This window comes from Orbicella faveolata, unplaced genomic scaffold (assembly GCF_042242905.1).
Source record: "Orbicella faveolata isolate gen_17 unplaced genomic scaffold, um_ofav_v1 contig_2, whole genome shotgun sequence".
Taxonomy (NCBI): domain Eukaryota; kingdom Metazoa; phylum Cnidaria; class Anthozoa; order Scleractinia; family Merulinidae; genus Orbicella; species Orbicella faveolata.
This window is the reverse complement of record NW_028301547.1, coordinates 1,552,582-1,577,500: the sequence shown is the minus strand read 5'-3', so window position 1 is coordinate 1,577,500 and position 24,919 is coordinate 1,552,582. Positions and strand designations below refer to the sequence as shown.

Below are 24,919 nucleotides of genomic sequence, written 5' to 3'. Positions count from 1 at the left end.
CATGTAAAATCAGCCCTACAAATTCTGCAAACAGTACCGCTATTTGTGCCCGAAATGTCAAACGCACGCGCTCGCCAGATTTGAACTGAACAGCTGTAATTGAAATTGAACACAAAAGTTGCTTTCTAAGTAACACAGCAGAGAGAAAAAAAAAAAGCAGTCGACGACAACGTAGTCAAGACCTCGGGCACAGTTTTTTCCAATACGGACCGACCAAGGCCGGAAAATAACATATATGTATATTACAGTCGCTAGATGCCTGAAATAACACCAAAAACAATTTTCCATGGGAAGTAAGTCGAGCAAATAAATTTCAAAGCTCAGAGAAATTGTGCAAACACAGCTAAAATTTCATCATCAGTTTGATTTCACCAGTACTTTCAAGTATTTCAAATGAACTTCAACATTTGTTTTCGACATTTGGTATTGTTCGAAATGATTTCTTTTGAGAAGATAATTAAGGCACAGAAGTTTGCTATAAAATGTAAATAACCTCGCTACAAAGTTTTTGTCCACTTGTTACTCGAACTTCTGGTGGATTCTCTCTCAGGTTTTAATATAAAAAAATCTACCACCAACTTACAGACCCAAACATCTGCATCAAAGTTTCCATTAATTTTACTCACCCCCACCGGGGTTCGTAGTCCTGCTAACCGCTGATTTCTCCTCACAGGACTCCCCAGAGTTCCCTGACACACCACTTGACGTTTTCTTAACATATCCTTCCCATTGTTGGACCTTCTCTGTGACGCCTTATTTCGCTGACGTCTGGACCGGGCTAAGGGTCTCCTAGGACTACCTGTTAGCCGAATTATGCCACGATATATAAAGTCAATTTTGCACAATGTGATGGGAATAATCATCTACACCACTTCAGCTTAAGACCAAATATTGGTTTCCAGTTAGTCTCAGGGCAAAATTCGAGTAAAATTAAATTTCCCAATAAATGACTTCTGTCCATAATTCCTCGAATACTCGCCCTATTTTTTAACCAAACATTCGTTACAAGTTCTCCTCATAAAAGTCAGTAATTTCCCACTTTAAACAATTCCTCAAATTCCATGTCGGACTTTCCAAGTCTGGAAAGCAGTTTTTTTATTTTACGATTTTTCTTTAACCGTGTAAATCCTAATTCTGCATAACTCCGCACTCTGCTACACTCGAGTCTTAATTGGCCCACTGGACGTCCTGTGTGCTTTGTGAATGGCTTAAGTGACTACTTTGGTTTTGGTTTTAAGACACTCATTAAGAACGGCTTACTAACCAAAATCTTTGTCGAGTGACAAGGTCACAGTTAACAAACCAACCTCTTCTATTCGGTGTTCTTCCTGCCGCTGAACAACATAACGCAGGCATCAGTACATCCGGGCTCTGACCGCTGACGACTGAAAATGTGGTCATCTCTATGTCGTTGGTTTTGAATTGAATCTCAGGCTCTTCTTTTGATGAAAACAGCCCAATGAAGCGTTGGAAAAAGGACGGTTCAGGCAGGGCTAAGAGAGGTAGAGAGAGGAAAAACTCATGAAGGCAACGGTCGCCAAAAGTAGATCAGACTCGCACCCAGTCGCTATTTACGGCTCAGATTGGATTGTTTAAAGAGAAAACGGTCTGAGTCGAGTGGATCGCGTGTGAAGTCATGGATTCCTTTGACCCTTCCCATGACACCCCTCGCGCCTTAATCCACCCTGGTATCCAATCTTCTCTTCCTCACGTAAAAAGCGACTGGGTACGAGTCTACAAAAGTATCAGATCGCGGACAACACTTTTACCATCTCCAAGGGACTATAAACGTTGCTCTTTGTTCTATTCTCGTGACGACTGAATTGACATCTTCATCGTTTTATTTTCCTCTATCTTAACCGCACGCTTTAGACATTACCGATCGTAGCAGTAAACATGTACAGAGGGTTACGGGATCGACTTCTGATGGAGACTCAGATTCTTTTCCACCTCAAGTTCGAAAAAACCGAATTTACATAATTATTAAAACCAAGTCTTAATTACTTTGAGTAGAATGAAGCAATAAACGGAGGACTACATTCGGAAACAAGGAATATACTTCGGATTGCACAATATTCTCTGAGTCTTCATTTTTTTTCACACTTACGCTTCAACTGGACTCGAGTCAGTCCGCTCTTAAAATTACCTAGTCATCGTTCCTTGTTTTTTGACCAGTAGTATATAAATTTTAGCGATTTCATTTCTCCAGAGAAGAGATCGGAATGTGACGCGGGCCGGACCGCTGGAGAGGTAAGCGCGGGCTCATTATCTTCAAGAATCGCGTTCCTCACCTTGAGAAGGTTGGTTGCTGAGTGTTCGTTGTTTTTTTCTCCTGTTTCCGGCGTCATGGTCGTTCAAACTTCTTTTACTTCTCTTAGCTGTGAAGAGTAAATATTACGTCAACACTGAGGAAAGCTTACAAACCTTCAAACGAGGAGATTGGTGACACCATCACACGTCAACACAACTTTTTTTAGAAAGAGATTCACAGCCACGTCCCTCCCCCCTCCCTAAACACAATGGTGAGACATTTCAGCCGATATCATGATTATATAGATACAGTAGTTATCGAGGATTAACACGCGACAATAAAATACCAGGCCCCAGTTGTTCGAAGGCTGAATAACGCTATCCACCGGATAAATCGCTATCCTGTAGATAAAAGTTTACAAAACAAACCACGCTGGATAGTGATTTCTCCGGTGGATAGCGTTATCCACCTTTCAAACAAACCGTGCCAGATACACAGTTGCTAGATCTTGGGCAAAGCAAAGTACTTAACTTAATAACAACCGAAGACTGAAAGTCGGGCAGCTTTCACGGGCTATTTGTTAAAACAAAACAAACAAGGGAAAAAAACACGCCTATTCAATCGTACAACGCGGATTTCATCCCAGCCTCACCCCCGTCAAAATAATTGATTAACGTTAACCCGTCTCCTAGCAGCCATGATATTGATTCAATCAATTCAAATTGAAGTGATGGATTCAACACCATGGCTGGATATATAAAATTCAGGGATCATATAAAGAGAGAATGTAACACTTCCCTGGGTACCAGAGGTTTTTTCTCGCCCGCGGGGGACGGAAATACTTCGCTTCGCTTCGGTGGGAAACCTCTGGCACCCAGGGTAATGTGAGGCTTTTCTTGAGTGAAAATTCTCACTGTTATCTCGTGAACTTTACCTTGAAGATTTTCTTTTTCTTCGTCTATCACAGCTTGAATTGAGTCGATTTCCCACTTCGGAATCGGTTTCACTTTCCAGATCGCTGTAACTAACTTTTCACGAGTTACCCTGAGCAGAAATAGGCAATGTATGTTACTATCATGATAGACTGTTGACACACTGCGCAGACAAACTGCAAGTGACAAAATGGATAACACAGGTGAAACGCGTTGATGAAAAACGAGTTTCCAAATGTGTTAGCAGAAACGCGCCAACGTGTTGACTTCTTTTTTCAACGAGTTTGAAACGCGTTTGATAGTTCGCTTATCTCTGAGCGGTATTTTAGGTGATTTAAGGCAATTCGTCCCATGTGGAATTAAATGCAACGTATACTTGGGATCAAGGTTTTGCTCTGCCCACATTTTAAAACCTTAAATTAGGCGATTTAAAAATTCTCCGCCGTGGTCCCTATTCAGCGCAGTGTGTTTAAACTTCATACTAATTTATCCTTTTTTTTCACGTCTGGAAATAGATTTATGCGGCGTTCCAATACGCGGACTTTACTGGATAAATTACATTACTCCATCATTCTTTTGATCATATTCAGTACGACATGTTAGAATTTTATTATAGCTGGAATACTGTACTGCAAGTAATGTAAGTATTTCGCATAACATATTGTAAGTATTCCCGGGAAGTATTGTAAGAAACTGAGTGTACTGTACGTATTGTATTGTTAGTAGTGCAAGTAGCCGGTATTGTAAGTAAATGTATTTTCTGCAAGTAATAGCAGTATTCAATTGTAAGTAGAGTATTGTGTTGCCAGGGTAAGTAACCCTATTGACATTTGTAAGCAACGTAAGTATTGTTCTGTGAGTAGAGATTGTAATGAGATCTGCATTGTAACTAATGTAATAATTATTTGTTTTGTAAGCTAAAATTATTGAAAATATACTCTGTCATTTACCGTTATTTAAAATGCACTTACAGACTTGCTGGAGGATGCAGCAAGATTGGCAAAACTTGCGCTATTTCTGTCAGCGGTAGAATCTCAACTGAAAATAATGAATAGTAAACTAATTGTAAAGATAATAGATCGTCTTTCTAATGGCATTATTATGTTTGCTAAGCTGAAAAAACTGAACAGGAGCGGTGTATAAGCACTGCAATCTAATGTACGAAGAACTGAACAAACCTGAGAGCACATCCAACAAGGCGAGGGCAACTTGGAAGATCACCGACATACCTGAGGGTAAAAACCAGTATATCTGTTATGTTGAACAAAAAATCCCGTTGATTTGTTGCGCGTTAAAAGCTAGAATGTATAAAAAGATAATTAAATTTGAAATTTCTTGTTAGGCCAACCCTTAAGGACGTTAAGGCCAACCAAAATTAAAATAATAATTAAAAAGAAGATAATAACGGAGTGATTAATCGTTCATTCCACATATTGTATCTAGAGTTTTCAATCACATGCAAGACAACGAGACTTTCACACGCATTCTTAGTATATAAAGAACTCATAAGAATCTGGCCTTTGGTTCTGCGAATTTGAAAATGATGAACGAGTCATGGAAACGTCATTCAAACATACCAGGGGGATGTAGGTCCTGCAGTTAAATTAAATAACCATTGTGCTCATAACATACATGTGCATGTATAGTGATGTACCAACCTTCCAACAGAAGCATGTCCCAGATAGCGAGTACAGCGTCCCAACAGGGTAGAGATGTAAACAGGGCCATGAGCCACGGCGTCAAGTACATCAGCGGTAATACACCTTGCGCTTCCTAAATACAGGACCAACGATAACATGTCAACTGTTTTGTTCTTGAAGCCAAAATGGCAAAGAAAAATGTAATATTCTGATCGACTTAGCACTTGCGACCCCCAAAGGACAAGTACATATCAATGTTTATAAAATAAATCTATGTGAGATACATCATACCACGAACACCCTGACTGGTCGATAGGTGTTTTTAGATGAGAGTACCTTAACACAACTGTGACGTTTTAGATTCACGTGTATTTTTGAGAAATATTTTATAAAAGCAATAGAGGGTTTGTCCGTGTTTACATAGTCTTATTTAAACACGAGGGGGGTTGGGACAATTCGAGACAGTTATGCGAACCCTGGACTGCATTTTGGGTTTGCATAACTGTCTCGAATTCTCCCAACCCCCCTCGTGTTTAGATGAGGCTATGTAAACACGGAATAAAACCTCTTATCTATTGCTTAAGTGTAACTGAGTTGACAGCGATTAAAAGTTGTTACAGTGTTAGTATTAAATTTTTACCAAGTGTTTGTAAAGCTTGGTTCTTCTCTGTCTCATCAATCTCTCAAAAACTGCCGCATGTCTCTGAATCCTACAAACAAAATTAACACAAACAATGGGCTGATGCAGAGGCAAACGTACATGTAAATATAGTTATACCCAAAAGAGCCTCAGAAACGTTCTTGCATGCAAGAAGGGTCATATGTATGTCATTTATTTAATCACTCTAAAGAAAAAATAAGAAAATATTCTATAAAAACTAACGAGAGATGACAACATGTATTTTGTAGATAAATGTAATACAATAGATTCTTTTTATGTCGCATTTAAGGAACTCACTTGCCAAGAGAATCATTAAAATAACCAGCTAGGTACTTTGGTCTTTCGAACATGGACACAAGACACCAAAACGAAGCCTGAAAGAGAGAAAAAAGAAGGGGAAAATGAAAGAATTGATCATAAATGGTTATGATATATTTGAAGTTTCCTTTACTTTTAGAAGATGTTTCACTACATTACTTATAATTTCAGTTACAGTGTACCTTTGGCTTGAACACTTTGCAATCTGAAGTAATTCTTCTTCACACAATTGAAAAAAAATTGCGCGACTTTCTTTTATTTCCCATCAAGAAAAAACTGAAAAGACCCTGCACTGAGTGTACAACCAAATGTAGTGCTCAGTCCCCTTATCTCTTGGTCTAAGTGTAGTGCTCAGTCCCACTCTCACCTCTTCTTCCATATTCATGAGAAACATTCCAGCAATGTAGGACATGCCTGAAGGAAACAAAATAAATTTGAAAAGATAAATAAATACAACAGATGGCGTGATATTGAGACCAAGAGCAAATTGCCTTAAGCAGTGACTGAATGGTTTGTCATTTTCTATTGCAGTTTTATTGCAATTATCATATAAAATACCTGAACTGGTATGAAACTGTAAATAAGCCTAGATGGAAAAAGGATGCAATCTGGTTACGAATAGACTGAGCCAGGTCACAAAAGATTTACTTCAAAAATTTACTAGGCTTTTTTTTTTATGATTTAAAAAAACTGTGACTGTAAAAGCAAACTTCATTACACACTGGCAAAATAATATAACTACCCCTGACTTATGTTTTAGCAACTGTTGTATGTAACAATTTAGTATTGTGTTGTCTTTCTACATATTAACAATGTTGATGGCATTCTGTACATGTCTGGAAAATACACACCAGCCTGTAACTGATGACCTCTATATTCTTGTCTCCTGCTTTCTTTACAGCACATAGATTTTGTTTGGAGAACTAATATTCAGAACATGTGTTATTTTGAGGCAGCATCAATACAGCGGGCTTGCTACAGAGACATTTAACAACATTTACATACTCAGTTTTGTGCTGTATGTGTACCTTGGCAATAAGACACATGAGGATTGTACATTGCATAAACTGCAAGAACTCTAAACAGGGCAGCACGCCCTTCTTTTCCCTCATTGGTTCCTTCCATGAACATCTTATGGCTAGGAAAAGATCTGTCTAGAGTAATAAAAGTAGGATAACAATCTTACTTCTTAGCTTCTGAGTGACACACATTTCAAATTCTGATTAAAGTGCTCTCATCTTCAGTCCCAAAGAGCAACCAACTGAGCAACAAGTGCATGTACAAGCACATGCGGCCCAGACGTTAAATTTATGTATCTTATTAGATGTTTTGGTGTGTAGTATTGCTGTGTATTTTTACGAGTTGTGCCCAAAGGGCGAGTCAAAAAACAAACAACGAGTAAAACTATAAAGCGATACTACACACCAAACCATCTAATAAGAGATTTACATGTATTATCCAACTGCTGTAGTCAATAAATTTATCAGTGAAAGAGGGAGAGTGTGACAGTTTTACATCCATGCGCTGACTGTCACCTTTGGTACATGCTGACTACATGTACATGTATCTTAAACCCAAATTATTGCACAGTGTGATAACTAGATATTTAAAACAACCTTCAGATTTGACAGAGACTTGCAGACTGTGAACTCTTATTTCCAGCAACAAAATAATAATAATGAAAATGTTGTCAGTATTTTCAAAGCAAGCCAGTGACCACCAGAGTTCTGCCACCTACTTGATTTTTTAAAATAACTGAGCTACTATGCATGCTCTCATTGGTTGATAGGTGTGTTTAGATGAGTATACAATGACATTTTAGATTTGCATTTATTTTTGAAAATTATTTTATAAAAGCAATAGAGCACTTTTTCCATATAACTTACATAGCCTCATGTAACACTCAGGGTTGGGGGGGGGGGGGGGCAACTGGGAGAATTTTCAAATTCTCCCAACCTTCCTTGTATTTAAATAAGGCTGTGTAAGCAGGGAAAAAGTGCTCTTTTGCTTAAATATATCGCCAGCTACTCTGATTATAGCAATCAGCTTGTGAAGAACAAGCTTGGTATTGTGTCTTATCTGAATTAATAAATCTTTAAGACAGCAGAGTAACTTCACACTCAATTTTGTATGCAATAGCAAGCTTATTAAAAGGAAATCTCAAAGCATCTGCTGTATTTTGCGCCCTTCGCATTGTAGGATGAGGGGCCTTGAGGCCCTTAACTTGTCATAGCTACCTACCCTTCCAACTGCAGATGCCTACTTCAAAACATTTTGAAACCCCTGTGTTGAGGGTTGGAGGTACAAGGTGAAATTTTATGGGCCATTTACTTACCAATATCTAGCATGATCTGTCTGAAGACAGAGATCTGTTTTTGAAGTTTCTTTTTCCACTGTCTTGTCATGATGGCAGTATCAGGGCTATCTATCATCATCATGTTTTCTTTTTTGTTATCAATCAGTGATCCTACAATCCAGATCAAAAAGTACTTGATGAATTTTAGAGTATAATTTTTGAAACTGTCTGCACTTGCAGGGAAAGAAAAAACCCAGGTCTGATTGCCTGAGGAAAGTAAATTTTGCTCTTGGACATGTGAAAAATAATTAATGGAAGTTTGGTGGTCCCTACCAACAATCTGCCCCAGTCTTGAAATACAGTTTGTCCCTCCATATTCACTGACTCCCAGGTCAACAAGGTGTTGGCGAATCTTGGTTAAGCAGGCCTACACAGAAAGAAAATTAATAAATAAACAAACGAACAAATAAACAAATAAAAGTAATATATCACTTCCTTCTTCCATCCAACACTAGCCTAAATCCCCACTACTGGATTTTGTCAGAGTTAATAATCGTGATATTTACCTGATAATCAAATGAGGAGATAACCTTGATAGCCTGACTACCAATCATCTTGTTCCAAACTTCTCCTCTCATGCCATCTGGTATTCCCAGTTTAATGAAGTGCCGCAACTGCAGGATTCATACAAAGAACACAAAATTCAAACAAGGTTAAACACAAACTTAGAAGACCTATGCACAGCACATGTATAAAGAGTATTTCACAAGCTTGTAGATTGAAATATTTGCGACATTAATCAACTATTTATGGTGATTAGGCATTTCTGAACACATTTCAACCCACCTGCTTTGGAGAAAAGAGCTGATTTTCTTCCCAATTTTCAAGCATCTTTGCCCAAAATTGTCTTGTTTTGGAACATTCCCCATCGGATTGTTCGCTGAATAGGAGAGATAGAAAGTGGACTTAAAGCTTTTGATAGAAAAAGTTTATTTATTACCATACGAAGAATACATACACTGTTTATTATTCAACATCAAGCCGTTGAGACTTTTCTGACGACCTCACAAATAAGCTTCGCTTATGATTTTATAGCTAGGCTTACTTATTACAATGTACATGTAAACTTGCATGTACGGTACAGCAGATTTACGCAAACTTCTGTTACCGTTGCCACCATTTAAGAATCAATATCACTTTCTTACTTGTATTCATGAGTTCTGCAATCTTCTCCCGCAAGTTCTGATTCTGGATTATACACAGCAAAGCCATAACGATCGTAGAACGATACATCACCAACACGCACGGGATCCATAGTCGCGGTCGCCATTTTTGTTTCAGCGTAGTCTGTTCTCAGGCTCTTTAAAGCTTGTCTGTTGCCGATCCTTAATCGTGATTACATATGCTAGATGAAAAGGTGGATTCCTATCTGGTGGCTGCAGGGATTTAAAGTTCGCAATGGTGAGTAATTTACTTCACTGCGATCGTGCTGAAGAGAAGCTAAAGACAAAATCTCATTCGAAAACAACCGCCTTTGTCTTGAGTGAAGACTGGGTCGAGTTAAATTAGGTACCAGTCTTTGCCTTAAAGCGGCTTCCGCGTGCATTTAATGCCGCGGGCTTTTCATGCCGATGTCGCGTTGGTCAACTCTTTCCGGACTCTTTATGCGGCTTGACACATGTGATAGGTCAGCCGGAGGCCGAAGTGTCCTGCCGTATGAGCGAGAAGGAAAACCCTCCAGTATTCAGGATATCGCGGTTTTAGAGAGTTTAGCTTTTCAGCGGATTCTCGTAAAACATTGAGCCGCCAAGTCCCATGTCGGAATAATAGGCTGAATCGTCGCTGTCCGTCCGTTTCGTTAATGCGGGGTATTAGCAACTATCACAGCTATTTAACCACTGCAGGAAAACATGACCCGTTACCTAGGGAATTTTGACGTAAACTGCGAGCTAGTCTCCTCCGCAGGAAAAAAAAAAACGACTTTTCTAACTGACCTGTCTTGCCAACCCGCGAGAGAAAAAAAAAAAGAACGCTTAGGTCAAACGTTATTTCCGCCCAGCAAAGATGGATTTAGTAAATTATTTCACCACGTTCTTTCAAGTTTTGATAATCGTCAATCAGTACGTGTGCTTACGTTAACGTTTCATTTTTCCTCAAAAACTGTTTTTGATTGAATCGTAACTCAAATAAATAATGGAAAGAATGAATGTTTGACCCGAGAAATTTCAAACTATGCAGAACTACAGATTTCGACCATCTTTGTATATTCAGGAGCCCAGCGTCCATCAAGCGGCCGGAGAACTTTATTTCTTGCGGTTAGGCCTACCGTCCACACTACTGATTCGTCACGGAAACGGAGCTTTTCGTAAACGCTCTTCAAATCAGAGGAATTTGAAAACGCTGGCTTTTTGTTTCCGTGTAATTTGCCTGACCGAGTTTTTCTCAAACAAAAATTCAAAATGAGCGGTGATTGTTGCGTTTTTTAGTTCCTCCGGCGTAGTGTGGATGGAAAACATTTGATGCGTTTTCAGAGTGAAACCTCCGTTTTCGTATTTCACCGGGTGGTGTGGACGGACCTAATTATTTGTTAGCTCTAGTTGGCTGCGGCCAACCTGACATCCTGACCATCAGTATAAATCGATTCGGGCGTAAATAACAAAAATCCTAGAGACATCGCACGGACTAGAGCGCAGCAAGATGACTGATTTGAAATTTTATGAGTCAAGTCTCAGACCTTCGTCTAAACGGAATCACACTTTCTCGGAATGATAAAAAAAACATACCCCTACCCCCCTGTTACCTTTATTGCCATCAGCGCGCGCTCTGTCTGTGACGTCATAAATTAAATAGACAGACGTAACAAACCTTTCTAAGAGTTTTGTTAGAGAGACCAGTTACTCGATAAGCATTTTTCTTCATTTTTTTTTCAAAGTTTACACCGTTTTTCCTTGTTGATCGAGATGCTTTCGCCTTTTAACACAACAAACCAAACCACGTTTCAGGATCCCAAACATATGCCAGGGTAAGATATATTTTACATTATGGTATATCACGCGGGTTTCTGCGTGGAGGCAAGGAAGACAAGTGTTCTTGCATGTCTTCCATCATTGCAAGTGGTTTGTTGAACCAATAAGCCTTAGCAAAGGGCATTAAATGACAGGTGCAAAAGAACAGTTTTTAATTCGAGTGTCGATTATTCAGAATTTATTAATTTGGTTTTGCTAAAAAAAGACAACAACAAAAACTCCAAAAAAGATTCAAATGTAAGACCAAACCCAATGGTGAACTGATCACGTGCATTTTCCCGCGCTTATGACTAATCACGTGTGGTTACTTTAAAGAGTTCAATTCTGATTGGCTTATTTTGACAGCTATGTGCTTCCCCTTGTTCGATCAGAGCGTCCATATGTAACATCCTGACGTTTTGTATAATTCGTTGTACTGTAGCACTAGCAATTTCTATAAAACAGACAATATTTTCTATGCTGAATGACTTGTTACTTCTCAGATATGCAGGCTACTGTCCTCAAGCAAAGTTCTGGCATTACGGCGACACATTCGGTAACACCACGGCGAAATGCTTCCAGGAGAAAAGGACAGCTAAGCTGAATAGCAGTGTGATGAGGCAGTCAGGAACAAGTGGTGATGGGAGAACTGAATTCCCAACTGTGTACTCCAACAATCCAAACCTTGTGCTTGCTGCTAGAACGAGAACAAGGGAGCGATGGCGAAATGCTAAGAAATATTCGTTATTCAACGAGCACGAAAGAGGAAGAGAACTAAAAAAATTTGACCAGGTATTACTTAACCGATGCACAACAAAGTTAGAAAAAATAATGTAAAGTCGATTTCCAGTTTGATACATTTGTGATGAGTGGCTATGGATACTTGCACCCGTTTCGGTTCGTCATGTTGGCGACCACAAAAGCTTAAGAACACTACGATTGTAGTTTTAGATAGGTGTATCTCCCATTTTGAAAAAACTGGATCATTAGATACAGGGGCTGATTTAGGAAGAGGGTGCAGGGGTCCGCACCCCCCTCCCCTTTTGACACGAAGCCTTCTTCTTCGTATTCGCTTTTAAAATTTGTTTACCTCACCAGTCAGTTACGCTATTCCTTAGTGGTGCATCCCCTCCTAAGAAAAATTCTGGATCCGCCCCTGGGATATTACAATTGAAGAGTTTTCTTTGGCTTAGCCATCATGGTATATGAGCCGTTATACCATGTTACAGATATGGTCTGAGCGTAGGCGTAACTTTTGGGGGCATTTTTATTTTTATTTTAATTTAGTTTTCTATATTTTGGGAGTGTTTTCAACAGAATAATTATTCCACTCGCGCTTGTTGGATGTGAGATGATTATAGCCAACAAGTCTGGTGTTTTTTTTTTTTAATCACAAGTCTTTTCCATCTACGCCATGGTGAACACCTTTCCGTTACTATAAGGTGACAGATTGATTGATTGATTGATTGATTGATTGATTATAAAGTGTTCTATACAGGTTATTAACTCGCCGTTACACTTGTATGGGCTGAGAGAGTACAAAGTAACCCAGTACACACGAGTTAGGGCTATTGTTTACACTTCGTTTTGTATATGTATCATTTTAAGCTTGCCCAGAGCCATCGTGATCACTACATGGATAGAAGCGGCACAGTTCAACGAGTGGAACACTTTATTATCTCACGAAAAGAAGGGTAAGTTGAGAATCCCAAGAAACAGATAATTATAAACTGCTGAGGCTATAGAGGTGGTGTTAAATCAACATTGGTCCAGAGTTTCAATTCACTGGGTAAACAATATTTCCTGATTTGGCGAATCTCCTATTTGGTAAAACTCTCGAGAGGATTCTTTTGCTTCGATCCAAAAACAGAATATAATCCAAAAAGAGAATGTAACACTAGCCCTCGTGACGGCTCCTAGCGTCCTACGCAAGACGTCCTTTAATATGTGACATAAGGACGTCGGTCCAGTTCTCTCCCTCTCTCTTTGTCACGCAGCGCTACGCTTTTTGGAGAGAGGGTCCTTCTGGAGAGAGAGCGTAGCGCTGCGTGACAGAGAGAGGGCCAGAACTGGACTATAAGGATGTGTGCGTACAGCAGCTAGACGTCTTCCTGAAGTAAGGTATTATATTGTCATGTCATTTAGCAACGTCTGACAAAAATTAGTTGCTCACTATGTACTTTTTCGCTAATCTACGAATTGCAATCTGAGACGCTACGCAGTTTACGTATTAAAAATGTTATTTAATTTCTCTGTTTCATTTTATTTTGCTTTGAAGACCCAAGATAACGGACGACAACTTCTTTTGCAACGGAGTGAAAATAAGTTGTCCCTTGAGTGGCGAACTTATACAAACTATTAACGGGAAGTGCACAACCCATCTTGGGCTCTCCCTCAAAATCAGCCCCACTTCAATGTGTACCTGGAGGGACCGGGCCTTGAGAGATGTGTACTTTGAGAAGAGATAAGATTAAGGACCTCCAACGCCAATGCGCGTGATAATCTGAATTAAGAGCTGATTCAAACGCAAGTTAAAATCAAATCGTAACGTTCCCGAGAGTTTCTCTCCACTGTATCTGGAGGTCGTTTTTAATTGTATTTTCCTTGCTTAAAAGAGCATTTCAAATGCCACTTAAATTTTGAATTTTTTTCATAACATTTACCTACTTCGTTTTCTTTCTTTTAACTTCGCCGACGGAGGAAACTCGATGCGGTTCAATTATTTCTTTGTTATCTCGATAACTTTCAAAGATTTGAATCACTGAAACAGACCTGACAAATAAACAACGTTTAAATATATATCTTAGTGTTTCAATTTAGACTTAAAGTAGCTTGCACAATATCTACAGCTGTGGAACTCCCTGCCAAACTTAGTTATTGAAAACTGTCCCAGGTTGTTAAGAAGCTGGCTGTAGCGTAGTCCCTAGCTTCCTCCTTTTAGCGCTCTCAGATCACGAACGACGATATCCTGGGAACCAGTAAGTCTTCCATCTTGTGATCGATGGTCCACGAGCTAATGCCCGGAACGAGGAGGGCTGGGAGCTAGGCTACGGTATCCAGCATGAGAGAGGCCTGGTGCATTCCAAAGCGCTTTCAATAGCCGTTAAAAAAGACCTCAGTTCTGGTTTGTCTGAACGTCACTTGAAGACCATTAAAGTGCGATTCATCTTAACCCAACACTGATTAGGCGGGGTTTTCGAGGAAAATGACCATTGATGTTAAAGGCGACTCCGGCAAAACCTGAGTTGGTAGACGCTGACCGGAAGTAGGGAGAGAGTATGTCACTGCACCAACGAGTGCATACTTTATAGCAGCGTGTATAACCGGATATGAAGTAGCCAGAGTAAAAATATGTATCGCAGATAAGCAACTGATACTCATACTTTGTGTCTGCTACGCCATTTCCAAGCCATGTTGATGGAAATTGTTTTCCGTAATTTGCTGCGGCTACAAGAGTGGAACTGAGCTTGTATGTGAAAAAGGCTTTTTGTCCTGTCGCTTCGTCCACGAAAAGAATCTCGTGAAACTGCAATAAAAAAGGTTTTAATGGGAAAAATATTCGGATACATTTGTACTTGCACCCCCGTATCCAGCATCTGCAGTGAGGAACGAAGACTCGAGGTACATCTACACACATCTATATAAAGGTGGGGGGCCGGGGGGGTCATATGAAAGGATATACCCACCACTACAAGACTTAAGGGTTAAAAGAAAGGGGGGGACTGAGATATTAAACATAATATATTTATACTTACGAGACAGGTTTGTTGTGTTGATAATTTACCGAATTCTTATAGTTCACTGTGTTTAAAGCGGCCTGTAATTGGATTTGGAACTGGGTTAGTTCTCATAAAGCGATCGTATTAATATTGGGGAGCTCAAAAGTTTAATCATTATACCAGAGCTTCAATGCCACACAGTATTCCGAGTGCTGCAAAGAGCATGGAATTTGAGAATAATAGCATGCATTTTGCAAGAGCTCAGTAAAATGAGCACGGTTACCGGTATGTTGTTGCAGTCTGATCTGTAACCATTTGTTCCATAACGTAGCATTTCATCATACGTCACTTCCACTTTTGGATTAACTACATTGTTGGCTGAGTAGCACATTGTCCATCCGCCACCAAATGACGTCATATCACAGTACGCCGAGAACATCTTGATTCCGCTATCCGGCTGTATGCGGTACATTCCATCGCGAGCATGTGGATGTACTCTCTTAATGTCTCGGCAGCTCTTTCCTGAATTGAAGGAAGGAAAGTACTCATCGAGTAAAGAAGAGACACTCTTAACTCAGTTACCACGCGTTATTGCAGCCAGAAGTTGGCGTCTAGCGGCCAGGAGTATTGCTAGCAGCCTTATATTGGGTGGGATGTAATTCCATCGCCAGTATACCTCAATCATTTATCAGGTCACCTTACAGTTCAGCGTGGCGGAAAAACACTAGGAGAGTTACTTATCTGCTGTAAGACTGGCACAAAACAGTGACCCCGGTCAGTGCTCGAATCCAGACAGCTCTATTAGTAGGGGCAATGCGTTAGAGCATTTAGTACGCTAAAACGCGAGTTTTGTCCAGGGGCGTAGCTAGGACGTTCCCGGAGTGCCCGTGACCCCCCTTTTGAAAGCTTTTTTTGAGCAAGCAACCTACAACAGGTGGCGAAAACGACATGACATTCTGGTGAGTACCCTCACTTTGACACAGTGTGACCCCTCCCTTTAAAAAATCCTGGCTACGCCCATGTTGTCCGTACCTGTAATTACGCAGATCCCGTCACTGTCGAACTGATGACAACCCTAAACAGAAAAACAAATCTGAAATAAAAATGAAAGCTTTTCTAGGACCCTAATAGAGTAGATTAGGTTGCAGGCTCTAAAAGTTTGTTTAATTTTCATGCTGACGGAGATAAACCGAAGAGATTGGGATCCGGCGTATTGGTACCTTGATCTCCCTAGAACGTGGAATGTAGCCAGTCTCCCGCTCCAGCTTCCCCTTCCTTCCCACCCTGTGCTCATTTATACCCTTAGGTGGAAAGAGTGTTTACACAATATCTACAGCTAATTCCCCGGGAATACATTTAAGGACTCCAGCCATGGGTTGAACGTGTTCGTTTCGCTTTTTTTTTTTTTAAATTTGAAAATCGCTTACCCTTCAATGTTGGATGCAGGTATTTTGAGGAAGATTGTCGTGGTTTCTGGATGGCAAATAAGAATACAAAAAAGCACGGCCCCCTTAGTTGATTAACAAAGACTAATGACTATGCAAGTCTTCCCCGTGATGCAAATGTACAAAGTCTGCGTGTTTTTTACTTATAACACGACCCGTCTGTCCCATTAAGCTCTCTCCTTCCATTTCCAAAAATTTGAAGTTCGTTCAAACCTCACTGAACCATACAGTTAATGAAGAAATGCTATGTAATTGACCGGAGATAAATCAAATTTAGCGCCACCTCACCTGACATGGTTTCAGCTCGCTGGTGAAGCATTAAGAAATTGTTAAAAGTATCAGTTGTTATAAAAATGTTGCCGGAACACAACAGAAGCTTTTCACCTAGTCAGGAACGGCCGGAAAATTAAGTTCTCCACGTAAATTCTCTCAACTCACTGAGTTCCGTGTGTGTAAACATACTGAAGCAGCCGTTTTCCTTCACGAATTAAAACTATGGTTAGAGATGTGATGTCTTGTCATCCGTATTTACATAGCAACCTCATACACGACATTCAGCCATCGACCATGTCTTAAAAGCCAATATTTTTTTATCACAAAATTTATTTGATTATGATGACACTTGGATAGAACCATTGTTCATTTTATTAAGTTCTGTCATTTTCGCTTCGAAAGGTAAGGACCATATTACCAGAAATAAACCATAAAACTTCCCTTGTCATGTTAAAATTTCAGTTCAAACACGTTAATTTAAAAGCACTGTCTTCTTCAAATACTGATCAATTTGCCAAATTGCACATGATATTATCACTTTTCATGAGCAATGCTCCCATTTTTCGCTCAGGGGTAAATTTTACATTTTACGATCAACGAAATACTGTTCTATAAGAAAATGAGCAATTCGATACTAAAAGTGGTCTTCTTTTGCAAATGCTTGAAAGTAGCCTATATCTAATAAATTTTACCTCCAAGAACATCAAAAACATGACGCCCTGCTGATCACGAAATTCTGTATTTTCACTACTGACGACAGAAATGTTGTGCTTGTTCAGCTCACAAGTTCCGGCTTGGCCGTTCTCCTTTGATGGCAACTTGAAGTTGGCAGAAGTGCACCATGTATTTCTCGCACATTGATGGCTGCACGATAACAGGCTAGGAGAATTAAACCGTTTGACAACGTGCTCCTCCAGGCGTTTATTTTCTCGCGTTGTGAAGTATGACGAACGAGAAGTGGTGAATGTTTCGTCGTCAGCGAAAACGGCAATATATAGCAAGCATTGAAACATAATTGATAACGAAACTTTCGCGTTTTCCATCGTTGACACGAGAAGCCAGAATGGAACTCGAGAACGAAGTTGACTTAATTAAAAAAAAAATTTTTGTTGTGCACGATTTTCTTGTCATATGAAGTTTGCGATAATCGCACTCCGTAATAAGACATGATTGGTAGATAAAATTCAGAGGTGCTTGACAGTCTTCGGAAGTCATCGCTAATTTCAATGTTGAAATAATTTCCTGAATTAGTGGGGAAAAATTGACTGATTAACAGGTGTCAATTTAAGGGCAGACAACGAAACCGTTGTTAGCACACTTAAAAAGAATCCAGAGACCTATTCTTTACTGTTGTGTCATAAAACCCATATTGGTGAAAAAGTTTCACTACGGAATGAAATTTGAAATTTGACTCCGTGATTCCATGTCCACGTTAATGTTAAGCTAATTACACCACAATTTTGAAAAATGCATTTATCGCAATTCAATTTCTACACCAAATTTTAGGTCGCGTTCGGTTATTTAAGTCCGGAATAAGATTAGGGAAGGTACTGTATCCGTTGACAAACATGAATTTTGATGTAATGTCCAACACGTAACCAAAAAAAAAAAGGTTAAACATGTAATCTCTTTGTTTCAGTAGCCAACAGTTCTCTGCTTGAAATATTAATAATAATAGGTAGCCTAAGAGTCACCAATGTCTTTGCTATATGTTTGGAATTACTATAGAATAGCCAGAGAAAAGGGAGGGGCCCTCCTAAACCGTTTCGATTTGGTGTCACCGTGACGCAAACCGAGGTGTTAAAGTCAGTATTCTATTCTAAAGGAGGACGTGACGTTCACGGAAACCCAAACAGATTTACAATAGGCTATACTCAGTAAGCACGTTCAAAAAGTCAACTTCGCTGTTATCGATAGCTTTCAGGTTTATTTTCGCAAGCTTGTTCTTGTTTAACATTCTCTGCAATAATAATATTTATAAATAATGTATGCTGACTTTTCTCCAACTGTAACTTTCCATGACGCGTCGACTACGCGAAATTCTTGGAAGAAAAATATTTTTTTTTAATTGCCGAGCCCCTTCTCCCCGCATTCCCTTCTTTCAATGAACAGTTAAATAAACAGACAAATAATTTCAACAAACAGGCTCAAAACGTCCAATGAAACTTCTTTACTTGTAAGATGAGTGAAACAGAGAAAACAGAGAAACGTCTGTTCAGAAATGAAAATGTCGCCAGAAGAAGCTAAGGTTTTAGTCCAGAAATATTACATCGTCGTCGTCATCCGATTCGACAATGTGTGACGAACGTTTTGGGCGTTTACTACTACTGACGAAGTCGTCACAATCCCCGTCGACCATATCCGAAGAATTATCGATTGCCTCTCTGTTAGCCTTGGTCCCAGGTTCCATCTTACTTTTCTTGCTCAATGCATCGCTCTTTCCAGCCACGTTTGATGACTTCAGTGATCGCTTGCTGGTCTTCTGTTTGATCTAAAAAGTGCAAAGAACACAGACTAAATTTACTCCAAGAACTACCCAGGGCTGGATTGTTCAAAGGGTTAGCGAGAATTTTAATTTAATTTTTGTAACTTTTCGGTGAGGTTTCCTGTTTATATTATTTTGAGTTTGAATAATCTCAAACTTCCCAAAACATAAGCAGTGCAACACAATAGACCAATTTCGATATATTAAAATTCAGCCTAAAACAACAGACCTCAGCACAAGGCTCTGGGGAATAAATACAGAGTTTGTGGGGTTTATTCCCCAGAGCCTCATTCTGAGGTCTACTGTGTTAGGCTGAATTTTAATATATCGAAATTGGTCTATTTCATACAAGAAAAATTTAAACTTCGTTTAACTTTTAATTATGGGTTAGCGTCAACCGCCTTTCGAACAGCCCTGCCCTGGTTTACACAAGAGTTCTTCGACGCTATACATTGCGAGTTCTTTAGGTCATGATCATCCTAACAGCAAGAATCAAAACTGATGCACAGAGAAACTATGCCTGGTATATTGTTTTTTTTTACATTATTTAAAGGGTGATAGTGTCCAACCAACCTTTTTAGATCGAGAATCCACCCTGAAATCCATGAACACTCTTTTACCGACTTTCTGCACCAACCTCGCGTTAGGCCCTGGCACGAGATAGCTAATAGTTGAATACGGCGTGAAGTGAAAATCCTCGCGCAACACACCCTCCAGTAACAAATAAACCACAACTCGTTCACAGTCCTCGCGCGAAAGATCCGGAGTCTTGACGTCACGCATGCGCAGGCTCGTCTGTCCCTTGCCGCACCAAGCGTCTACAAGTTTAATGGCGGTAACACGTTCTGAGAGAGACGCTGCTTGATGGAGGATTTTCAGGAGGTCTAAACAGTGGTTTGTTATATCGAGGGCTTCAAAAGGAGATGACCCTGTACCACAATAGAGAAGAAAAGCAAGAAGTGTTTGATGACATGAAATAGGCCATTTTACAGTTGTGTGCTGAGTGACCTGGCCTGTAAATGCAAGTGAGGCTGGAGGTGACCTTGTTTTGATAGAAAACTCTCTGCTTTTCTCATTACTTGAAGTACCAATCAGTTAGCATTATAACAAAAGCAGTGAAGTCTGTAACAAAACAAAGTCAGTTTGAGCCTAGCTGCCATTCAAAGGCCAGGCCATTGAGCAGAAAACTGTAAAATTGTCCATTGATTGAGACCTCTTACCATCTACTTGGTCAGCAGTCTTCTTCATACAGTTGTCACACATTTCGTGGCATTCAGCTGGGTTCCAGGACTCTCCAAAATGTCGACCAATCAGAGCTCGCCTGCAATTCTTCTGTTCTTGACAGTAAGACAACATTCCATACAGATTCTCCAAACCTGTTGACAAAAAATGTTTGTAGCGATAGAATAGCTTTCGCAAGCTTTTGTAAGAATTTTCCATGAAATTCAGCAATTGCCTCTTGCAATTTTCGATGCAACTTTAGATAAAATACAACTTTACCTGTTTGTTCCGTAAAGACCATAGTGCTTTGCAGAAAGATGTCAAATGGCCGATAGAACAAAATACAGTGGGACTCTTTGTCATCTCTTCCAGCACGCCCACTTTCTTGATAGAAATTCTCCATGGATTTGCTCAAGGAGTGATGAATTACAAAGCGCACATCTGGCTTATCAATGCCCATTCCAAAAGCCACTGTAGCTACCACAACCTACATGAACAAAACAAAAAGAAAATACTACCCTTCTAAAGGAGCTCAGTCATGGTATTTTGAGTTATTTTTACCATGCATATAATCACCTATAAACTAAAGGAAACCTGAAAATAATAGTTTACTATGATAGAAAAACACCAAAGAGATAATAATAATCCATAGAGGAACAAGGACGATTAAAAATGGAAAAGATTAACACAGATTACAAACAAAGAACATAACAAATTTAGGCTAAACTTTTCAAGGCGCACAAACTGTAACAAGCTCCTTAACAACCAGAGCAGCCGACCACAAGGACATTTATTGTTATAAATTTTAAAGCTGATTACTTGTATTGTATTACTACTCCAGGCTCTATGCACTTGACTGCGAGACTTGCCATCTAGATCGCCATGGTAACAGGCTGCCTTAATGCCATGAGAGATAAGACTTGAAGCAATGGTAACTGAGTCTTTGCGAGAGAAACAATACACAATACCTGTACATAATGAAAAGGACAGCGTCAGCTGATTTGCCTTAGACAGCAGGCCTGCAATGCATACAAAAGGCTAAAGTTACATAGCTCTTCACATGCTCTGCATGCCTACAAGGTAAAGCCAAGTGGCCCATCAGGCCGGAGTTTATCCCGGTTTCTTTAGCATCAACAATCTTGTTCCCAGAGTCTTCGTTCCCCTTGACCAGCAATTGGAAAATGAGAGCTCTGAGAGCTACCATTTTGAAATAACAAAGGAAATAACCGGATTCTACCCATCTGGTTTCACTGTGCAGTCTGCATCTATGGCACATGCCTGAAATGGTTGGCCCCAGAGCTCTCATTTTCCGACCGCTGGTCAAGGGGAATGAAGACTCTGGGAACGAGATTGTAGCATGAAGGGACTACATGTAGGAGTATTTCTACTCCCTCCCCTGGATGGGATGCTAGTCCATCGCAGGGTTATCCCCATTAAGTTAAGCATTAAGTTCGCCGGTACCCATTTTTACACCTGGGTGAAGAGAGGCACTGTTAGAGTATTTAAGTGTCTTGCCCGAGAACATAATGCAATGTCCCCGGTAAGGGCTGGAACCCGGACCACTTGATCTGGAGATGAGCGCTCCAACCATGAGGCCACCGTACCTGAACCTTCCGCATGCCTACAAGGTTGTCCAATACGATCCATCATAGTTTGTAAAATTAGGTGCAAATGAAATAAATACAAAATTAGAACAGTCACTGAAGGACAAACAACATTGGTGAGACACACATGAAGAGCATTAAGAAAGTAACACTTTGACATTTAAAGTGGAAGTCAAGTTGAAACAGTGATAAGAGACTACCTGACTGCCCAGGAAACTTCTGCGTCAACAGTTTGTGAATTTCATCCATACACTCACCATGCTTTGATGGCTTGTGTCGCACCTTGTGGCACAAAAAACAAAGAAAAACCTGTTCTGAGTTGCCTGTGATAATAAATCTTAGGCACCAGTATTTTAATACTAATGAAATTTGGTAAACCATAGTTTTTACCTAGATTTAAAAATAGGTAAAATAGGTAAAAAATAGTTTACCAAATTGAATCAACCTTGAATATGTCAGGGCATCTTTGTTTTCAATACAGTAAAACATTTCTTTTATAACTGTATCTAAATTTGCAACAAACCAATCAGATTTGGCAAGCCAGGCAAACATTTGTAGTTCATCTGGTTATGTATCTACATGTATAGTATAAAGGCAGGCACAAGAGTCACGTATTATGCGTCTGGACAAACTATCCTTCAAAATGCATCTTGAATGATGCACTATGAGAGAGAGTTCGTCTAGATGCATAATACGCCTTGTGCCTGCCTTTATACTAAAGTGGCATAGCCAGATGAACTACATATGTTTGCCCAAGTTTGTCCAGACGAATAATGCGAGGTGAGGAAGCATTATCCTTCTGGATGGATAATGCGTCCTCTTGTAAAAAAATTTTAAAAAAAACCAATGCCAGTGACTGCCTGAAAACTGAGGGTGCTAAGTGTTTTTTTTTTGCAGACAAGAAGAATGTACATGCAATGAATAAAGTAATGCAAACCTCATAGAACAAGTTAGGTCTGTTGAAAGATGCTTTAAAGAGCAGACAATCTTCCTGAAGGCCAAGAATCTTTTTGACATCATCAACAACTTTTGTTGTAGCTGTGGCTGTGAGACCCAAGATAGGGACCCCTGGGAACTGACGCTTCAAAATCCCAAGGATTTTGTAATCAGGTCGGAAGTCATGGCCCCATTGACTTGTGCAATGAACTTCATCTATTACAATTCGTGACAATCTGCCACCTGTTAAAGTGGGAAAATGGAAATTAAAATATGTTTTTGAATTCATTGGTCTATATATAACTCAAAAAAATATAAGCTCGAGGTGCTAGGGGGTGTTTCCCATTCTCTTTTATTCCCTGGAGTCTCAGACAGAGCTGCCAGTTATTTATATAGACTTGCCAAGCACTCACTGCCTCAGAACAAGTACAACTCCTGCTGCTACTAATACATGTAACTTTCAGGATTTACAATACATGTAGATGGGGATATCATAAATGCAGATCTTAAGAACTGTAAGGGGGTCAGCTACGTATACTAAAGGTGATCTATGGGCCACTGAAACAGAAGTCAGAAGACATCTTTGCCCTACTCTGTGGGGAGAAAATTTCATTTGAGTTTGCTTTCACTCTGCAAGCAATCACCTTGACCAGCCAGAGGTATCTAATATTATGCAAATGTATTTCAACATAACATGATTGTTATACCTTCATATGTTTTCTCTAATTTAGCCATAAACCTTTTGCTTTTGGCAATTTTCTCAGGTGTTACATACAACAGTGTTAAATCGGAGTTCTTGTCAACCATTGCGTGGTGTACAGCGTTGACTTCGTCCTTGGAACAGTTAGAATTTAAGAAGGAACTGTCAATTTTGAGTTCATTCAAAGCCATAAGCTGGTCCTCAATCAAAGAGATCAGCGGAGAAACAACAAGAGTGACCCCTTTTGAAATCACTGCTGGCAGTTGAAAGCACAAGCTTTTCCCACCTCCGGTGGGCATGATCAAAATACAATCAGTTCCCGCTATAGTAGCATTAATACACTCCAGTTGAAGAGGGCGAAACTTTTCGATCTTGAAGATGTCCTTCCTGGCAGTGTCCACCTTTTTAGACCAGGAGAAATTGTTTGCCGACCAATTTTGGCCATTTTCGTTCTTCTGCACGGACGAGCAAGGCTCGCATGTGTCCAGTCCGCTACATATCTGAGATTGAATCAGTTCCTTCCGTGACTGGAGAAATTGTTGTCTTTCCAGCAGGCTTTCAATTTGAGCCTCAATTTCCTTGAGTTCTGTATCAATTTCGTCCAGCTCTTTTGAAAGCTCCATGACGAATAGAAAAAGCAAACAAACTGTACACAGATTATTGCTTTCCTTCTGATCTGTTCACGAGTCAGTCATGGCATTTCGTCCGCCATATTGAATTTTTTGTTGAAACCGCTGAACGAGAAGATTAGGGGCTCAGGTTTTTGACTCCAGTTTCCTCTCTGTTCGCCCTTCCAAAATTTTGCATATTTTAACAAATCGAATATGGTCTGTATTCTTATCGACAACGAGTAGCGTCATCACAGTGGTCAAAATGTTGCGGACGCACGAGGCGCAGTAGTCTCCTCCGCAGCCGTTTTTTTGGGATGTCACGCAACGCTTCCCCCCCAAAAAAACGGCTGCCGAGGAGACTAGAGGCGCAGCCGTGAGTCCGAAACAAATTTTGACCACTGTGATGACGCGTACTCGTTGTCGATAAGAGTACAGACCACGCTAAACCACAATCGATTTGTTTTTTTTACCATAATATCAAAGTTATCGAAAGAAACCGACTCGGACTTGAAAGTGCACGCGCTGCACTATGCAAATGAGCTACTTGTACGCGTCAGACTTTCCTTTCAAAAACTTTTGCAAACTTGCTCAACATGCGGAAACAATAAGAAAAATATGTTTGGGAAAAGAGTAGTGACGCGTACTCGTTGTCGATAACAGTACAGACCACGCTAAACCACATTTTGAATTGTTTTTACCACAGTATCAACGTCAAAGAAAATGTTACTTTTTTTTCAGAGCGTGAGCTGAAAAAGACTTTGCGCGTCAGATTGACGCGAGCAGCGTGGTATGGATTCTTATCGACAACGGCAAATTAGCCAA

The 24,919-nt window shown here is 39.9% G+C and overlaps 4 protein-coding genes across 5 annotated transcripts in view; 1 reads left to right on the top strand and 3 right to left on the bottom strand.

Moving 5' to 3' along the window:
* LOC110058501 (uncharacterized) overlaps positions 1–9,641 on the bottom strand; it is a 12,645-nt gene extending 3,004 nt beyond the window's left edge. The window contains exons 1-16 of the mRNA XM_089289089.1: positions 9,304–9,641; positions 8,945–9,038; positions 8,665–8,772; positions 8,432–8,525; positions 8,138–8,269; positions 6,831–6,956; positions 6,170–6,216; positions 5,782–5,858; positions 5,464–5,533; positions 4,842–4,956; positions 4,362–4,412; positions 4,155–4,221; positions 3,186–3,295; positions 2,292–2,378; positions 1,308–1,493; positions 627–799 (exon numbers count right to left, since the gene is read on the bottom strand). Of these exons, the coding sequence (XP_089145215.1) occupies positions 627–799; positions 1,308–1,493; positions 2,292–2,378; positions 3,186–3,295; positions 4,155–4,221; positions 4,362–4,412; positions 4,842–4,956; positions 5,464–5,533; positions 5,782–5,858; positions 6,170–6,216; positions 6,831–6,956; positions 8,138–8,269; positions 8,432–8,525; positions 8,665–8,772; positions 8,945–9,038; positions 9,304–9,428 (1,662 nt within the window). The 5' untranslated portion in view covers positions 9,429–9,641. The remainder of the gene's footprint in view (positions 1–626; positions 800–1,307; positions 1,494–2,291; positions 2,379–3,185; positions 3,296–4,154; positions 4,222–4,361; positions 4,413–4,841; positions 4,957–5,463; positions 5,534–5,781; positions 5,859–6,169; positions 6,217–6,830; positions 6,957–8,137; positions 8,270–8,431; positions 8,526–8,664; positions 8,773–8,944; positions 9,039–9,303) is intronic.
* Positions 9,642–11,024: 1,383 nt separating this feature from the next.
* On the top strand, positions 11,025–13,571 carry LOC110058503 (ciliary microtubule inner protein 2C-like). The gene is made up of 4 exons (XM_020765154.2): positions 11,025–11,120; positions 11,607–11,895; positions 12,712–12,797; positions 13,382–13,571. The coding sequence occupies exons 1-4, from the start codon at positions 11,059–11,061 to the stop codon at positions 13,569–13,571; spliced, it is 627 nt and encodes a 208-aa protein (XP_020620813.2). The 5' UTR covers positions 11,025–11,058.
* LOC110058243 (uncharacterized) lies at positions 13,326–17,643 on the bottom strand. The gene is made up of 4 exons (XM_089289111.1): positions 17,233–17,643; positions 15,855–15,897; positions 15,106–15,344; positions 13,326–14,629 (listed from the first exon to the last, which is right to left on the bottom strand). Exons 1-4 carry the CDS (start codon positions 17,581–17,583, stop codon positions 14,267–14,269), a joined length of 996 nt encoding a protein of 331 aa, XP_089145237.1. The 5' UTR covers positions 17,584–17,643; the 3' UTR covers positions 13,326–14,266.
* An 804-nt stretch (positions 17,644–18,447) lies between these two features.
* Positions 18,448–24,230, bottom strand: LOC110058504 (ATP-dependent DNA helicase Q1-like). Of its 2 annotated transcripts, none has more exons than XM_089289088.1 (8): positions 23,494–24,230; positions 22,788–23,029; positions 22,051–22,132; positions 21,066–21,265; positions 20,526–20,733; positions 20,246–20,401; positions 19,599–19,954; positions 18,448–19,031 (listed from the first exon to the last, which is right to left on the bottom strand). In XM_089289088.1, exons 1-8 carry the CDS (start codon positions 24,107–24,109, stop codon positions 18,792–18,794), a joined length of 2,100 nt encoding a protein of 699 aa, XP_089145214.1. In that variant the 5' UTR covers positions 24,110–24,230; the 3' UTR covers positions 18,448–18,791. The 2 variants fall into 2 exon arrangements, with proteins under 2 accessions (XP_089145214.1, XP_020620814.2); XM_020765155.2 differs by having other exon boundaries at positions 21,066–21,214; positions 23,494–24,229.
* Positions 24,231–24,919: the final 689 nt, after the last annotated feature.

Excerpts from the sequence above, each read along its gene's own strand:
- LOC110058504 (XM_089289088.1), bottom strand. The coding sequence starts at position 24,109 with ATGGAGCTTTCAAAAGAGCTGGACGAAATTGATACAGAACTCAAGGAA. Across the intron at positions 19,955-20,245 it reads GACTGCTGACCAAGTAGATG|GGTCATCTCCTTTTGAAGCC; the intron begins GTAAGAGGTCTC and ends ATTGTGGTACAG. Across the intron at positions 19,032-19,598 it reads TGGATTCTCGATCTAAAAAG|ATCAAACAGAAGACCAGCAA; the intron begins GTTGGTTGGACA and ends TGCACTTTTTAG.
- LOC110058503 (XM_020765154.2), top strand. The coding sequence starts at position 11,059 with ATGCTTTCGCCTTTTAACACAACAAACCAAACCACGTTTCAGGATCCC. Across the intron at positions 11,896-12,711 it reads AACTAAAAAAATTTGACCAG|CTTGCCCAGAGCCATCGTGA; the intron begins GTATTACTTAAC and ends TATCATTTTAAG. Across the intron at positions 12,798-13,381 it reads ATTATCTCACGAAAAGAAGG|ACCCAAGATAACGGACGACA; the intron begins GTAAGTTGAGAA and ends TTTGCTTTGAAG.
- LOC110058243 (XM_089289111.1), bottom strand. The coding sequence starts at position 17,583 with ATGGAAAACGCGAAAGTTTCGTTATCAATTATGTTTCAATGCTTGCTA. Across the intron at positions 15,345-15,854 it reads CGGGATCTGCGTAATTACAG|GAAAGAGCTGCCGAGACATT; the intron begins GTACGGACAACA and ends CCTTCAATTCAG. Across the intron at positions 14,630-15,105 it reads CAGACTGCAACAACATACCG|TTTCACGAGATTCTTTTCGT; the intron begins GTAACCGTGCTC and ends TTTTTATTGCAG.